General features: G+C 49.2%; 1 protein-coding gene across 2 annotated transcripts; it reads left to right on the top strand.

The window, feature by feature from the left end:
* Positions 1–5,659: 5,659 nt before the first annotated feature.
* On the top strand, positions 5,660–15,387 carry cryba2 (crystallin beta A2). Of its 2 annotated transcripts, none has more exons than XM_033024888.1 (5): positions 5,660–5,759; positions 8,145–8,319; positions 10,913–11,054; positions 12,658–12,800; positions 15,099–15,387. In XM_033024888.1, exons 2-5 carry the CDS (start codon positions 8,162–8,164, stop codon positions 15,244–15,246), a joined length of 591 nt encoding a protein of 196 aa, XP_032880779.1. In that variant the 5' UTR covers positions 5,660–5,759; positions 8,145–8,161; the 3' UTR covers positions 15,247–15,387. The 2 variants fall into 2 exon arrangements, with proteins under 2 accessions (XP_032880779.1, XP_032880780.1); XM_033024889.1 differs by having other exon boundaries at positions 5,723–5,758; positions 8,141–8,319.
* The last annotated feature ends 980 nt before the right edge of the window (positions 15,388–16,367 follow it).

Here is a 16,367-nt window from a genome sequence, read left to right as displayed (position 1 = left end):
AGCTGGTCCCGACATCGCGCGGGGCTCCGGAAAACTGACCGTGTTCAAAAATTCCGCGCGGCAGCGGCCTGCCGGCCCACAGCTGCGTTGAGGCCGTACGTCACGCGCGAACTTCGCTCGAACTTCACGTCACTCACTCGACCTCCACGCGGCCCCCGCTTCCGGTTTGGTCGCGCTTGCCGCATGCAGTCGCATGCTGGTGGGACCGGCCCTTAAGTCTGTCCAAGGACTCCCATTAGTCCAGGCCTCATTCTGACAAACATCCTCTGCACCCTTTCCAAAGGCCCAGATCGATCCCCCGCTCACATTTGCCCTAGTTATCCCACCTTCCCATCCACTCCCGACACACGAGTGCCGATTAATCTACAATCCCGCACATCTTTGCGGTGTGGTAGAACTCCCGAGCACCCGGAGGAAACCCACGTGGTCACGGGGAGAACGTGCAGACTCCACACAGACAGCACCCAAGGTCAGGATCGAACCGGGGTCTCCAGCACTGTGAGGCTACCAGGTTTGCTCCGAGACGCTGAAGATGCAGTTTCTTGTTTCTCCGTGAATGTAAAGCATTTCCAGTGTAGGAAGAAACTACAGATTATTAATAGGAGGTAGACAAAAATGCTGGAGAAACTCAGCGGGTGCAGCAGCGCCTATGGAGCGAAGGAAATAGGCAACGTTTTGGGCCGAAACCTAATGTTTTATGTGTCATTCCTAATGTCACTGTACGTCACGTTGTCGCTTGCGGGCGGAGCACCAAGGCAAATTCCTTGTATGTGAATAGTCGGCCAATAAACTTATTCATCTTCATCAGATGCTGGTTTAAACTGAAGACAGACACAAAAAACTTGAGTGACTCAGCCGGTCAGGCAAGAATGATCTCTGGAGGAAAGGAATAGGTGACATTTTGGGTCGAGACCCTTCTTCAGGCATCTGAAGAAGGGTCTCGACCCTGGACCCCAGGAGTCTGGCGAAGGGTCTCGACCCGAAAAGTCACCTATTCCTTTCCCCCAGAGATGCTGTCTCTGACCCGCTGAGTTAAGGGCCTGTCCCACTTGCATGCGATTGCGTGCGTTTGGCGCGACCAAACGGAAGCGGAGTCCACGTGAAGTTCGCGCTAAGATCGCGCTAAGTTCGCGCGTGACTACATTTGCGTCATGCTTATCAATCAGCTGGGCAGGAGGCGGGTCGACCGAATTTGGGCGTCGCACGGCGTCGGGCGGTGACGTCATCACGCAACGCCACGTCGGGCGGTGACGTCATCGCGCGATGCCACGCGCTAGGCGTACGCCCTCAAGACGCTGCGTACGACGACAAGATGCTGCGTACGATGTCAAGACGCTGCGTACGACCGCAATACGCCTGGGTGCCGACAGGCCGTTGGCGCGCTAAGATTTCGGCCACAGCAAGAATTTCGGAGCCCCGCGCGATGTCGGGACCAGCCCCGCACAACTCCACGTTTCTAAGTAGGACCGGCCCCGCGCGGCCATATACGGTGCCCGTACGCCTTAAGCGACCACGAGGTCGCGTAATTTGCGAGCCCAGGTCGCGTAAGTGGGACAGGCCCTTTTACTCCAGCATTTTGTGTCCATTTTCTCAACAGTGTCTGAATCTGCCTTTGACTGGGACAGGGTGAATGATGGCGCATCGGCGACCTCTGCTGGCCAACCCTTTCATAGACAGGAGCTGCGTTACTGCAGTACCTTGTCTCTCCACTGCCCCACAATAATAATTGCCGGCATAGTTTAGTGGGCAGTCACTGTAAGCATTTGGAAGCTTGTGTGCTTTAGTCCCATTTAGCTAAGGCCAAGCTATTAAATATAAGCAAGGAACTGCCGATGCTGGTTTAATGATTACGCAAACGTACCATTCTGGTTTATAGAGTTATAGAGTACGCTACGATACAATAGACAATAGCAGGAGTAGCCCATTCGCCCTTCGAGCCAGCACCGCCATTCAATGTGATCATGGCTGATCATCCACAATCAGTACCCCGTTCCTGCCTTCTCCCCCATATCCCCTGACTCCGCTATTTTTAAGAGCCCTATCTAGCTCTCTCTTGAAAGTATCCAGAGAACCGGCCTCCACTGCCCTCTGAGGCAGAGTATTCCACAGACTCACAACTCTCTGTGTGAAAAAGTGTTTCCTCATCTCCGTTCTAAATGGCTTACCCCTTATTCTTAAACTGTGTGTGGCCACTGGTTCTGGACGCCCCCCAACATCGGGAACATGTTTCCTGCCTCTAGTGTGTCCGAACCCTTAATAATCTTATATGTTTCAATAAGATACCCTCTCATCCTTCTAAACTCCAGAGTGTACAAGCCCAGCCGCTCCATTCTCTCATGCATATGACAGTCCCGCCATCCCGGGAATTAACCTTGTCAATTCCCAGGATAGAACTTTATTTATCCCAGGAGGGAAATTGATCTGCCAACAGTCATAAAAACACAAAATACATGAAACGTGAAATTAAAGCGGTGAGTGGACAGGATTGGGGGTGTGCTAAGATTGTGGGGGGGGGGAGGGGGGGTAGTGGTGAGTCTCAATCTACCCCACGGCAAAAGGGGGAGGAGTTGTACAGTTTGATAGCCACAGGGAAGAAGGATCTCCAGTGGTGTTCTGTGCTGCATCTTGGTGGAACCAGATAGGGTGATCGGTCATAGAGTGATCCAGGCCCTTCGGCCCAACTTTCCCACACTGGCCAACATGTCTCAGCTACACTAGTCCCACCTGCCTGCGTTTGGTCCATATCCCTCCAAACCTGTCCTATCCATGTACCTGTCCAACTGCTTCTTAAACGTTGGGATAGTCCCAGCCTCAACTACCTCCTCTGGCAACTTGTTCCATACACCCACCACCCTTTGTGTGGAAAAAGGTAGCCCTCAGATTCATATTGAATATTTTTCTCTTCCCCATAAAGGTTTAGTTTCGAGATACAGAGCGGAAACAGGCCCTTCGGCCCATTGAGTCCGCACAGGCCAGTGATTCCCCGCACACTAATGCCCCTGTCCCACTTAGGAAACCTGAACCGAAACCTCTGGAGACTTTGTGCCCCACCCAAGGTTTCCGTGCGGTTCCCGGAGGTTTTCGTCAGTCTCCCTAATGGTCAAAATTGGTTTCCGCTTCTTCGATGTTCCGGCGATTATTTCAAAAAATTCAAAACCGGCCGCGACTAAAAATAGGTTGCCGTTTTAAAAATCGGTCATTTTTTAGTCGAAGCCGGTTGCGATGCTGGTTGAAGGTGGTTGCCGGAGGTTGCAGGTGGTTGCCGGAGGTTGCAGGTAGTGGAAGGTAAGACATCCTTAGTGGAATAAAACTGGGTGAAAAAAAGGTCTTCCCTTCCACTACCTGTAATCAGAGTCTCCCACTGTAAATGATCACTCTCCAAATGATCAAACATCATAAATGTCATGTACACAAAAATGCTGGAGAAACTCAGCGGGTGCAGCAGCATCTATGGAGCGAAGGAAAAAGGCAACGTTTCGGGCCGAAACCCTTCTTCAGACTTGAAAAAGGCAACGTTTCGGGCCGAAACCCTTCTTCATGTGTAGGAAGGAACAGCAGATGCTGGTTTAAACCAAAGATGGACACAAAATGCTGGAGTAACTCAGCGGGACAGGCAGTATCTCCGGAGAGAAGGAATGGATGACGTTTCGGGTCGAGACCCTTCTTCAGACTGACCTTAATTATCATAGTACACTGAACATAGAACTTAAAACGGTACAGCACAGTAACAGGCCATTCGGCCCACAATGTCTGCGCCAAACACGATATTCATAGGTTCATACAGCATGCAAACAGGCCAACTTTCCCACACCGACCAAGATGCCCCATCAACACTAGTCCCACCTGCCCACATTGCACCGTATAGACTAGTCCCACCTGCACCGTACAGACAGCACTCGTAGCCAGTCTCAGGTGCTGTAAAGGGCCTGTCCCACGAGCATGCGACTGCATGCGGCAAGCGCGACCAAACCGGAAGTGGGGGCCGCGCGGAGGTCGAGTGATCCCGTACGAGTTGACGTGAAGTTCGAGCGAAATCCGCGGGGAGTTCACGCTAGGCGTACGGCGTCGAGATGCTGCGTATGGCGTCAAGACGCTGCGCACGCCCGTCGAGGCGCTACGTACGGCCTCAATGCGGCTGCGGGCCGGCAGGTCGTTGCCGCGAGGAATTTTTGGACAGTGTCAGTTTTTCGGAGCCCCGCGCGATGTCGGAACCAGCCCCGCACAACTCCATACGGCTCCGGTGTTCGAAGTGGGACCGGCCCCGCGAGGCCGTACGGCTCAAGCGACCACGTTAGGTCGCGCTTGCTGCATGCAGTCGCATGCTGGTGGGACAGGCCCTTAAGGCAGCAACTCTACTCTCTTAAATCCATCCAGTGACTTGGCCTCCACTGCCCTCTGTGGCAGGGAATTCCATAAATTCACAACTCTCTGGGTGAAAATGTTTTTTCTCACCTCAGTCTTAAATGACCTCCCCTTTATTCTAAGACTGTGGCCCCTGGTTCTGGACTCGCCCAACATTGGGAACATTTTTCCTGCATCTAGCTTGTCCAGTCCTTTTATAATTTTATATGTTTCTATGAGATCCCCCCTTCCCCTCATCCTTCTAAACTCCAGTGAATACAAGCCCAGTCTATTCAATCTTTCCTCATGTGACAGTCCCGCCATCCCAGGGATCAATCTCGTGAACCTACTGCCTCAATCACAAGGATGTCCTTCCTCAAATTAGGAGACCAAAACTGGACACAATACTCCAGATGTAGTCTCACCAGAGCCCTACACAACTGCAGAAGAACCTCTCTACTCCTATACTGAAATCCTCTTGTTATGAAGGCCAACATTCATAGAAACATAGAAAATAGGTGCAGGAGTAGGCCATTCGGCCCTTCGAATATGATCATGGCTGATCATCTAAATTCATATCCCATACCTGCCTTCTCTCCATACCCCCTGATCCCTTTAGCCACAAGGGCCACATCTAACTCCCTCTTAAATACAGCCAATGAACTGGCCTCAACTACCTTCTGTGGCAGAGAATTCCACAGATTCACCACTCTCTGTGTAACATTCCATTAGCTTTCTTCACTGCCTGCTGCACCTGCACGCCAACTTTCAGTGACCGGTGTACAAGGACACCCAGGTCTCGCTGCACCTTCCCCTTACCTAACCTAACCTCATAGTTCTTCTAAACTTTCTAAAGGCTCGTCCTTCCAAAGGTATCCTGAGGCTGTGGCCTCTGGTCCTGGACTCTCCCACCAGTGGAAACATCCTCCCCACGTCCAGACCTTGCAGCATTTCAGAAAAATGTTGCGCCTAATCTGGCTAAACCTCCGCTGTGTATCCAGGGCATTGTGTTTGGAAAGTGATGTGTGTTGCATTATCTGGGCAGTGAAGCTGGTGTGTCGCGTCAGTCCCTTCCCGCAGGGTCTCTGGCTTCAGATCAAGCTTGGTAACAGCATTTTCCATTGTTGCGATGGGTCTAGAGTGGTGCGGGGGGGAGAGGGAGAGAGCGCTGATCTATGCGACAATGGCCTGCGGGAATCTGCACGGGAAGCTTTTTGGCTTGTGCGTTTGGATAACATTTCCAGGGGGGTGGGAGGGGGGGGGGGGGGGGGTGGGCTGGAGTCCGCTGAGCCAGCAAGGGTTTGTGCCCATTCGGCACTTATGCCGGGATGGGCCAGGGTGTATAAAAGCGGGCTCTGCCACATTGAGCATCAACACAGCAGCCTCTCGGTAACCAGCCACCACTGTGCGGGACCCAGGTAAGAGCAATCATCGCCTCCCATGCTAGCTAGCATTTATTTCCAGAGGGTTTGCGTGCTAAAGGGGAGGTGAAATGCTGAGGCTCTATGGGGCTGGGCCAGGCTGCATTTGGAGTATTGTGAGCAAATCTGGGCCCCCTAACTGAGGTTCTGGGGAGAGGAACCAGAGGAGGTTCATGAGAATGATCCCCAGGAATGAGTGGGTTAACCTATGATGAGCGTTTGATGAGGAAAGACTTTCTTGCCATAGAGGGAGCACAGAGAAGGTTCACCAGACTGATTCCTGGGATGACAGGACTTTCATATGAAGAAAGACTGGATAGACTCGGCTTGTACTCGCTAGAATTTAGAAGATTGAGGGGGGATCTTATAGAAACTTACAAAATTCTTAAGTGTTGGACGGGCTAGATGCAGGAAGATTGTTCCCGATGATGGGGAAGTCCAGAACAAGGGGTCACGGTTTAAGGATAAGGGAGAAATCTTTTAGGACCGAGATGAGAAAAACATTTTTCACACAGAGAGTTGTGAATCTGTGGAATTCTCTGCCACAGAAGGTAGTTGAGGCCAGTTCATTGGCTATATTTAAGAGGGAGTTAGATGTGGCCCTTGTGGCTAAAGGGATCAGGGGGTATGGAGAGAAGGCAGGTACAGGATACTGAGTTGGATGATCAGCCATGATCATATTGAATGGCGGTGCAGGCTCGAAGGGCCGAATGGCCTACTCCTGCACCTATTTTCTATGTTTCTATGTTTCTATGTTTGACGGCACTGGGCCTGCACTCGCTGTAGTTTAGAAGGATGAAGGGGTAACCTCGTTGAAACTTACCGAATAGTGAAATGCTTGGTGGATGTGACAATAGACAATAGGTGCAGGAGTAGGCCATTCGGCCCTTCGAGCCAGCACCGCCATTCAATGTGATCATGGCTGATCATCCCCAATCAGTACCCCGTTCCTGCCTTCTCCCCATATCCCCTGACTCCGCTATTTTTAAGAGCCCCATCTAGCTCTCTCTTGAAAGCATCCAGAGAACCTGCCTCCACCGCCCTCTGAGGCAGAGAATTCCACAGACTCACCACTCTCTGTGAGAAAAAGTGTTTCCTCGTCTCCGTTCTAAATGGCCAAACCCTTATTCTTACGTGGAGAGGATGTTTCCACTGGTGCGACAGTCTAGGACGAGAGGTCACAGCCTCAGAATTAAAGGGCTTTCTTCTAGGAAGGAGATGACAGGAAATAGAAACATAGAAACATAGTAAATTGGTGCAGGAGTAGGCCATTCGGCCTTCGAGCCTGCACCGCCATTCAATATGATCATGGCTGATCATCCAACTCAGTATCCTGTACCTGCCTTCTCTCCATACCCCCTGATCCCTTTAGCCACAAGGGCCACATCTAAATCCCTCTTAAATATAGCCAATGAACTGGCCTCAACTACCTTCTGTGGCAGAGAATTCCACAGATTCACCACTCTCTGTGTGAAATTTATTTTTTCTCATCTCGGTCCTAAAGGACTTCCCCCTTATCCTTAAACTGTGACCCCTTGTCCTGGACTTCCCCAACATCGGGAACAATCTTCCTGCATCTAGCCTGTCCAACCCCTTAAGATGTCTTTAGAAACATAGAAACATAGAAAATAGGTGCAGGAGGAGGCCATTTGGCCCTTCGGGCCTGCACCGCCATTCAATATGATCATGGCTGAGGGTTGTGAATCTGTGGAATTCTTTGCCACAGACAGCTGTGGAGGTAAAGCCAGTGGATATAGTTAAGGCCGTACGTTCTCCCTGTGACCTGTGACCTTTTTTCCTTGTGTTCTGGTTTCCAAAGACTTATGCCCCTGTCCCACTTAGGAAACCTGAACGGAAACCTCTGGAGACTTTGCGCCCCACCCAAGGTTTCCGTGCAGTTCCCGAGGTTTTCGTCAGTCTCCCTAATGGTCGAAAGTGGTTTCCGCTTCTTCTATGTTCCGGCGATTATTTCAAAAAATTCAAAAACCGGCCGCGACTAAAAATAGGTTGCCGTTTTAAAAATTGGTAAATTTTTAGTTGAAGCTGGTTGCGATGCTAGTTGAAGGTGGTTGCCGGAGGTTGCAGGTAGTGGAAGGTCTTACCTTCAACTACCTGCAACCTCCGGCTACCACCTGCAACCTCCGACAACCACCTTGGTGTCAGGGGTGATGGGGAGAAGGCAGGAGAATGGAGTTGAGAGGGAAAGACAGATCAGCCATGGTTGATTGGTGGAGTAGACTTGAAGGGCCGAATGGCCTAACTTTGCTCACAGAATATATGATGGCAAGATGAAATGGTGCCGAGTCCAGACCAACACTGGAGATATCTCCTTGACTTGCGACATTGATTGGCCATTGACTTACTTTCTTGCCGTTCCCGTAGATACAGTACAATTCAAGATGACAACCCAGCCAATGGATGTCATGGGTCAGTGGAAGATCACGATGTGGGAAGAGCAGAACTTCCAAGGAAAACACTGCGAGTTTATGCTGGAATGTCCCAACATCATGGAACGTGGATTCAACAAGATCCGATCCATCAAGGTAGAATGTGGACCGTAAGTACATCAACGTTTAATCCCCATCTCTATCCCCTGCCTTCCCCAAATTCATCTTTCTTTTTTTTATTTTATTGTTTTCTTTATCTATTTATTTATTTATTTATTTATCTATTTATTAAAATTTTTATTTTTTTATTTTTTTCTTTTTACATTTACATTTACTTTTTTTTTTTTTTTGTTTACTTCAATTTTAATGTTGCTTTTTTTACCTGCACTTTTAAAAAAACTATTCCTACTGTTTTATTTATCAGGAACTGGATTGTTTGTATTTATGCGTGAAATGTTTAAGTTTTTATGTGCGATGCTCCGGTATTCCCTGGGAAACGTCTTCTCATTTTGCACTGTACAACTGTTGCTTTGCATGATGACAATAAAAGGATGCTAATGATAAGGAAGGCTCCCAACATTGGGAGGGTAGCGAGCAGGGCAAGATGCCAGAACGGATCCAAGATGGCGGCCAACCCAGAGGGCTCTTTTTCACAGAGTCATAGAGTGATACAGTGTGGAAACAGGCCCTCCGTCCCAACTTGCCCACACCGACCAACATGCCCCAGCTACACTAGTCCCACCTGCTTGCGGTTGGCCCACATCAGTCTGAAGAAGGGTTTCGACCCGAAACTTTGCCTATTTACATAGATACATAGAAAATAGGTGCAGGAGTAGGCCATTCGGCCCTTCGATATGATCAATGCTGATCATCCAACTCAGTAGCCTGTACCTGCCTTCTCTCCATACCCCCTGATCCCTTTAGCCACAAGGGCCACATCTAACTCCCTCTTAAATATATCCAATGAACTGGCGTCAACTACCTTCTGTGGCAGAGAATTCCACAGATTCACCACTCTCTGTGTGAAAAATGTTTTTCTCATCTCGGTCTTAAAGGATTTCCCCTTTATCCTTAAACTGTGACCCCTTGTCCTGGACTTCACCAACATCGGGAACAATCTTCCTGCATCTAGCCTGTCCAACCCCTTAAGAATTTTGTATTTCCTTCACTCCATAGATGCTGCCGCACCCACTGAGTTTCTCCAGCTTTTTTGTCCACACTCTGAGATCTCCTCCAGTCCCACAGCCCTCTCAACTATCCCCCAAGTCGGATGCTTGTGTCTCCTAACCTTCATCACTTTGCATCCATCAGCCTTCCGCAGTCTTCTGTTCAATCAATCACGCCTTACACTCAGGACTCCCATACTGACTCTCCAAACTGAACTCTTCAACTGAAACTTCTTTGATCTATATGACCAGGTTAGGTCCTGGCATGATATCTCCTAACTTAGTCTGAAGTCTTATTTCGAGATACACGTTTAATTCCGCAACCAGAAAAATAATAGATTCTCCCACATCTATACTCTGAACTCACCTTTCATTTCTGTAAACTCTAGAGAATAGATTCCTCTCTTTCTCAAGAGTTCAGTTTAGACAATAGACAATAGATGCAGGAGTAGGCCATTTGGCCCTTCGAGCCAGCACCGCCATTCAATGGCTGATCATCCCCAATCAGTACCCAGTTCCTGCCTTCTCCACATTTCCCCTGACTCCGCTATTTTTAAGAGCCCTATCTAACTCTCACTTGAAAGTATCCAGAGAACCTGCCTCCACTGCCCTCTGAGGCAGAGAATTCCACAGACTCACCACTCTCTGTGTGCAAACTTTTACTGTCACGTGGACTGAGGTACAGTGAAAAGCTTTTGTTGCGTGATAACCAGTCAGCGGAAAGACAATGTTCCCAATGTTGGACGAGTCCAGAACCAGGGGCCACACAGTCTTAGAATAAAGGGGAGGTCATTTAAGACTGAGGTGAGAAAAAACCTTTTCACCGAGAGAGTTGTGAATTTGTGGAATTCCCTGCCACAGAGGGCAGTGGAGACTAGGTCACTGGATGGATTTAAGAGAGAGTTAGATAGAGCTCTAAGGGGCTAGTGGAGTCAAGGGATATGGGGAGAAGGCAGGCACGGGTTATTGATAGGGGACGATCAGCCATGATCACAATGAATGGCGGTGCTGGCTCAAAGGGCCAAATGGCCTCCTCCTGCACCTATTTTCTATGTTTCTTTAAAAAAAAAATATTTTTATTAGAAGCAAGCACAAATTATAAACATTTCATGTATATCAGTCGTACATTGTTAATATTATCCATTGTAGATTGGTTCTGCTTCTAGTTTGATTTTTAAAGATAGGAAGTAAGAGAGAAAGAGGAAAAAACCTCACAGATGTTAAGATAAAAAAAAGAATGGAATGGTTTACTAATAATACATCTTTGGAGATAGGTTCGTAGATTATAAAGTATAAAGTATAACTTTTCATCTAATCCTGAGTTCAAGGTTCAGTTAGGTTCCCATGCTGGACCGATCTACCCCTTCAAATAGTCAATGAATGGTGACCATATTCTAACAAAAAGTTTGTGTTTGTCCATTAAGACAAATCTGATACTTTCCAGGTGTAGGGTCTCCGACATTTTTATAATCCACATGTTTCTACGTTTCTATGTAGTATCTGGACCTAACAATGACTCACAGCACCTTTATATCTGGTAGAATGACCATTGCCAATTTTCTCCCCCTCCCCCTCTCTCTGTCTGTTTATCTTGTAGCTGGGCAGGATTCGAACACCCAGAATTCCAGGGACAGCAGTTCATCCTGGAGAAGGGAGACTACCCACGTTGGGACGCCTGGAGCGGAAACAGTGGCTACAGGACCGAACACCTTCTCTCCTTCCGCCCCATCAAGAGTGCCGTAAGCCCTTCAATACATTTGCACTGTCTGTGTGTGTGTGTGTGTACAAAACTGTGAGAGGCCTGTATAGGAGTAAAGAGGTTCTACTGCAGTTGTATAGGGCTCTGGTGAGACCACATCTGGAGTATTGCGTACAGTTTTGGTCTCCTAATTTGAGGAAGGACATCTTTGTGATTGAGGCAGTGCAGCGTAGGTTCACGAGATTGATCCCTGGGATGGCGGGACTGTCATATGAGGAAAGATTGAAAAGACTAGGCTTGTATTCACTGGAGTTTAGAATGATGAGGGGGGGATCTTATAGAAACATATAAAATTATAAAAGGACTGAACAAGCTAGATGCAGGAAAAATGTTCCCAATGTTGGGCGAGTCCAGAACCAGGGGTCACAGTCTTAGAATAAAGGGGAGGTCATTTAAGACTGAGGTGAGGAAAAGCTTTTTCACCCAGAGAGTTGTGAATTTGTGGAATTCCCTGCCACAGAGGGCAGTGGAGGCCAAGTCACTGGATGGATTTAAGAGAGAGTTAGACAGAGCTCTAGGGGCTAGTGGAGTCAAGGGATATGGGGAGAAGGCAGGCACGGGTTATTGATAGGGGACGATCAGCCATGATCACAATGAATGGCGGTGCTGGCTCGAAGGGCTGAATGGCCTCCTCCTGCACCTAGTTTCTACGTTTCTATGTCTATGTGGTAGATAGGGTACACAGACTGTCTTCAGACTGCCATCTCTTAAGGGGCTGTCCCACTTGGGCGACCTAATTGGCGAGTTTAGAAGAGTTTAGGACAGTTCGAAAAAGTGTCATGTTGAAGACCTCCTTCAACTATGTAGAAGACCTCCTTCAACCTCCCATCGACTATGATGAAGACTATCTACGACTATCTTCCACTACCCTCGATTACCTACGACTAACATGCCGACCTACTACAACCTACTTCGACTAAACCTACGAGTAAAAAGAGTATCGATTTTTTCCATGGCGACCTTTTTTATACTCGCGGGCATTATTCAGCATGTTGAAAAATACTCCACGACCTAGCTGAGGCCTCGCGTACGCGGGGACCACTCTCGAGCATGAAGGAGAGTTACAAAGACCTCCCGCGACCTCGTGTCGAACATGCTGCTAGTATGAGTCGAGGTCAAACTCGCCAGAACTCGCGGATAAGGTCGCCCAAGTTGGACAGCCCCATTACCTACCTGCACACAATCCAAACCTTCTTCCATTCCCTTAAATATCCATATGCCCATCCAAAAGTCTCTTAGATGTCACTATCGTACATTTGCCTCCAACAGCACCTCGGGTAGCACGCAAGGAGGTAGACACAAAATGTTGGCGTAACTCAGCGGGACAGGCAGCGTCTCTGGATAGAAGGAATGGGTGATGTTTCAGGTTGAGTCTCTTCTTCAGATCTGAAGAATGTCTTGTGCATGTTGTGCATGTTGGTCATTCACCGTCTCTCAGGTTATGGCATGCTGTTACGTATTGTGCACCAAGATGTGCCGTATTTCCTTCGCCAAGGATTATTCTTAGTTTTGATGTATCATCTAGTTCTTTAAAATCAGGGTTTGCCACACTCTCCCTCTCTCTCTCTCTCTGTCCCCCACAGAACCACAGCGACAGCAAGATCTCCCTGTACGAAACCGAGAACTTCCAGGGGCGCAAGTTTGAGCTCTGCGACGACTACCCATCCCTGCAAGCCATGGGCTGGTGCAGCAAGGAGGTTGCCTCCATCAAGGTCCACTCTGGAGCGTAAGTTGCCACTGGTTTAGCTTAGATGGACACAAAACTCTGCAGTAACTCAGCGGGACAGGCAGCATCTCTGGAGAGAAGGAACGGGTGTCGTTTCAGGGCCGAGACCCTTCTTAAGACTGAAAGTCAGGGGAAAGGGACATCCTTGCCATAGAGGGAGTACAGAGAAGGTTCACCAGACTGATTCCTGGGATGTCAGGACTTTCATATGAAGAAAGACTGGATAGACTCGGCTTGTACTCGCTGGAATTTAGGAGATTGAGGGGGGATCTTATAGAAACTTACAAAATTCTTAAGGGGTTGGACAGGCTAGATGCAGGAAGATTGTTCCCGATGTTGGGGAAGTCCAGAACAAGGGGTCACAGTTTAAGGATAAAGGGGAAATCCTTTAGGACCGAGATGAGAAAAACATTTTTCACACAGAGAGTGGTGAATCTCTGGAACTCTCTGCCACAGAAGGTAGTTGAGGCCACAGTTCATTGGCTATATTTAAGAGGGTGTTAGATGTGGCCCTTGTGGCTAAAGGGATCAGGGGGTTTGGAGAGAAGGCAGGTACGGGATACTGAGTTGGATGATCAGCCATGACCATATTGAATGGCGGTGCAGTCTCGAAGGGCCGAATGGCCTACTCCTGCACCTATTTTCTATGTTTCTATGTTGCTATCCTCAGTACCTTCCTACACACTGGTTTAGTTCAGAGATGCAGCGCTGAAACAGGCCCTTCGGCCCACCGAGTCTGCTCCGACCAGCGATCCCCGCACGTTAACACTATCCTACAGACACACTTATACCTGGTGTGTAGGATAGGGCTGGTGTAAGGGGTGATCGCTGGTCGGCGCGGACTCGATGGAACGAAGGGCCAGTTTCCGCGGTGCATCTCCAAAGTCTAAAGTCCAGACCATCACACAAGCCAACCTCTGAAGAAGGGTTTCGGCCCGAAACGTTGCCTATTTCCTTCGCTCCATAGATGCTGCCTCACCCGCTGAGTTTCTCCAGCATTTTGTGTCTACCTCCCCTATTTGACCCCGTTTACACCTCACGCTGCCTCGGCAAGGCCAGCAGCATCATCAAGGACCAGTCTCACCCCCGGCCGCTCCCTCTTCTCCCCCTCAGCCATCGGGCAAAAGGTACAGAAATGTGAAAACGCACACCACCAGATTCAGGGACAGGGTTGGTGGGTGGTGGGTGGCCAGCATTTCAACTCGCCCTCCCATACCGAATCCGACCTTTCTGTCCTGGGCCTCCTCCGTGGCCAGAGTGAGGCCCAGCGCAAATTGGAGGAGCAGCACCTCATATTTCGCCTGGGTACTTTACACCCCAGCGGTATGAACATTGACTTCTCCAATTTCAGGTAGTCCCTGCTTTCTCCCTCCTTCCCCTCCCCTTCCCAGCTCCCCCACAGCCCACTGTCTCCGCCTCTTCCTTTCTTCTTCCTGCCCCCCCCCCCCCACCCCCACATCAGTCTGAAACATAGAAACATAGAAAATAGGTGCAGGAGTAGGCCATTCGGCCCTTCGAACCAGCACCGCCATTCAATGGCTGATCATCCAACTCAGTATCCTGTACCTGCCTACTCTCCATACCCCCTGATCCCTTTAGCCACAAGGGCCACATCTAACTCCCTCTTAAATATAGCCAATGAACTGGCCTCAACTACCTTCTGTGGCAGAGAATTCCACAGATTCACCACTCTCTGTGTGAAAAAAAAAATTCTCATCCAGGTCCTAAAAGGCATCCCCCTTATCCTCAAACTGTGACCCCTTGTTCTGGACTTCCCCAACATCGGGAACAATCTTCCTGCATCTAGCCTGTCCAACCCCTTAAGAATTTGAAGGTACACAAAAATGCTGGAGAAACTCAGCGGGTGCAGCAGCATCTATGGAGCAAAGGAAATAGGCAACGTTTCGGGCCGAAACCCTTCTTAAGAATTTTGTAAGTTTCTATAAGATCCCCCCCTCAATCTTCTAAATTCTAGCGAGTACAAGCCGAGTCTATCCAGTCTTTCTTCATATGAAAGTCCTGGCATCCCAGAAGAAGGGTCTCGACCTGAAACGTCACCTATTTCCTTCGCTCCGTAGATGCTGCCTCACCCGCTGAGTTTCTCCAGCATTTTTTTGATCTACCTTTGAACCGGTTTCCTGTTAACAGCTGGGAAGAATCTGAGTCCCTGAATCTGGAGGGATTCTGGTGCCTTCGAACGTGCTGTACCCCCGTTCCGGATCGGAGCGGAGGAGGGTGGAAATGTCCAAGGGCAAGAGGGGCATCTACTACAATGATTTTTTTGTGTTTCCTTCACAGCTGGGTTGGATACCAGTACCCTGGCTACAGAGGCTACCAATACATCTTCGAGAGGGACCGACACAATGGTGAATACAAGAACTACAACGAGTACAGTACTCAGGCCCACACCAACCAGATGCAGTCCATGCGCAGAGTCCAGCACTAGACTGTGAAGAGACCACCTACTCACTGGGGGGATTGAAGGGAGGGGAGGGGAGGAGCGGGGCTCGGGTAATGATATCAGCTGCCTGGATATAGAAGGAACTGTACTGAACTGAACAATAAAGCATCTGCATCTTACAAAACATCTGAGGCCTGTTCATGTATCATTTAAAAATATATTTTTTATTTATTAGAGGCAGTGTACAAAAATATAACCAGCGGTATATGACTTAATACAGTTATCGTACAGCTTCAATTTTAATTTTTGGCTAAAGTTGAGGGAAAATATGAGAGAAAATGCAAGAGTGGAATGTGCAAGAATAGAACCCCTAGACTACCAAGGTGGTTTAGCCAAAGAGTGAGTGAGTTAAGGGCCCCTCCCACCAGCATGCGACTCCATGCGGCGAGCGCGATCTAACATGGTCGCTTGAGCCGTACGGCCTCGCGGGGCCGGTCCCACTTCGATCGCTGGAGCCGTATGGAGTTGTGCGGAGCTGGTCCCGACATCGCGCGGGGCTCCGAAAAACTGACCGTGTTCAAAAATTCCGTGCGGCAACGGCCTGCCGGCCCGCAGTCGCCTCGACGGCGTACGCAGCGTCTCGACGCCGTACGCAGGGCCTTGACGGCGTACGCCTAGCGCGAACTTCCCGCGGACTTCGCTCGAACTTCACGTCAACTCGTACGGGGATCACTCGACCTCCGCGTGGCCCCCGCTTCCGGTTTGGTCGCGCCCGCCGCATGCAGGCGCATGCTCGTGGGACAGGCCATGTACGTAAAAGAAATAAGAAAGACGTAGAGAAATGAAAAGACAAAAACAGAAAGAAAAACAAAAAGTGATGATATTCCTGCCTCGTATCCCTCCCCACCCATCACCCAACCCGTAATTCGTTTTAACTCCAAAAATGTGGACCATACTATCCTTGTAATAAATCAATGAATGGTGTCCATGTGCCTTAATCGATAATAGACAATAGTTAATAGGTGCAGGAGTAGGCCATTCGGCCCTTCGTGCCAGCACCGCCATTCAATGTGATCATGGCTGATCGTCCACAATCAGTACCCCGTTCCTGCCTTCTCCCCATATCCCCTGACTCCGCTGTCTTTAAGAGCCCTATCTAGCTCTCT

Source organism: Amblyraja radiata, chromosome 7 (genome assembly GCF_010909765.2).
Source record: "Amblyraja radiata isolate CabotCenter1 chromosome 7, sAmbRad1.1.pri, whole genome shotgun sequence".
In the NCBI taxonomy this organism is placed as follows: Eukaryota; Metazoa; Chordata; class Chondrichthyes; order Rajiformes; family Rajidae; genus Amblyraja; species Amblyraja radiata.
This window is presented reverse-complemented; position numbering and strand designations above follow the sequence as displayed.

Excerpts from the sequence above, each read along its gene's own strand:
- cryba2 (XM_033024888.1), top strand. The coding sequence starts at position 8,162 with ATGACAACCCAGCCAATGGATGTCATGGGTCAGTGGAAGATCACGATG. Across the intron at positions 8,320-10,912 it reads ATCAAGGTAGAATGTGGACC|CTGGGCAGGATTCGAACACC; the intron begins GTAAGTACATCA and ends TTTATCTTGTAG. Across the intron at positions 12,801-15,098 it reads ATCAAGGTCCACTCTGGAGC|CTGGGTTGGATACCAGTACC; the intron begins GTAAGTTGCCAC and ends TTTCCTTCACAG.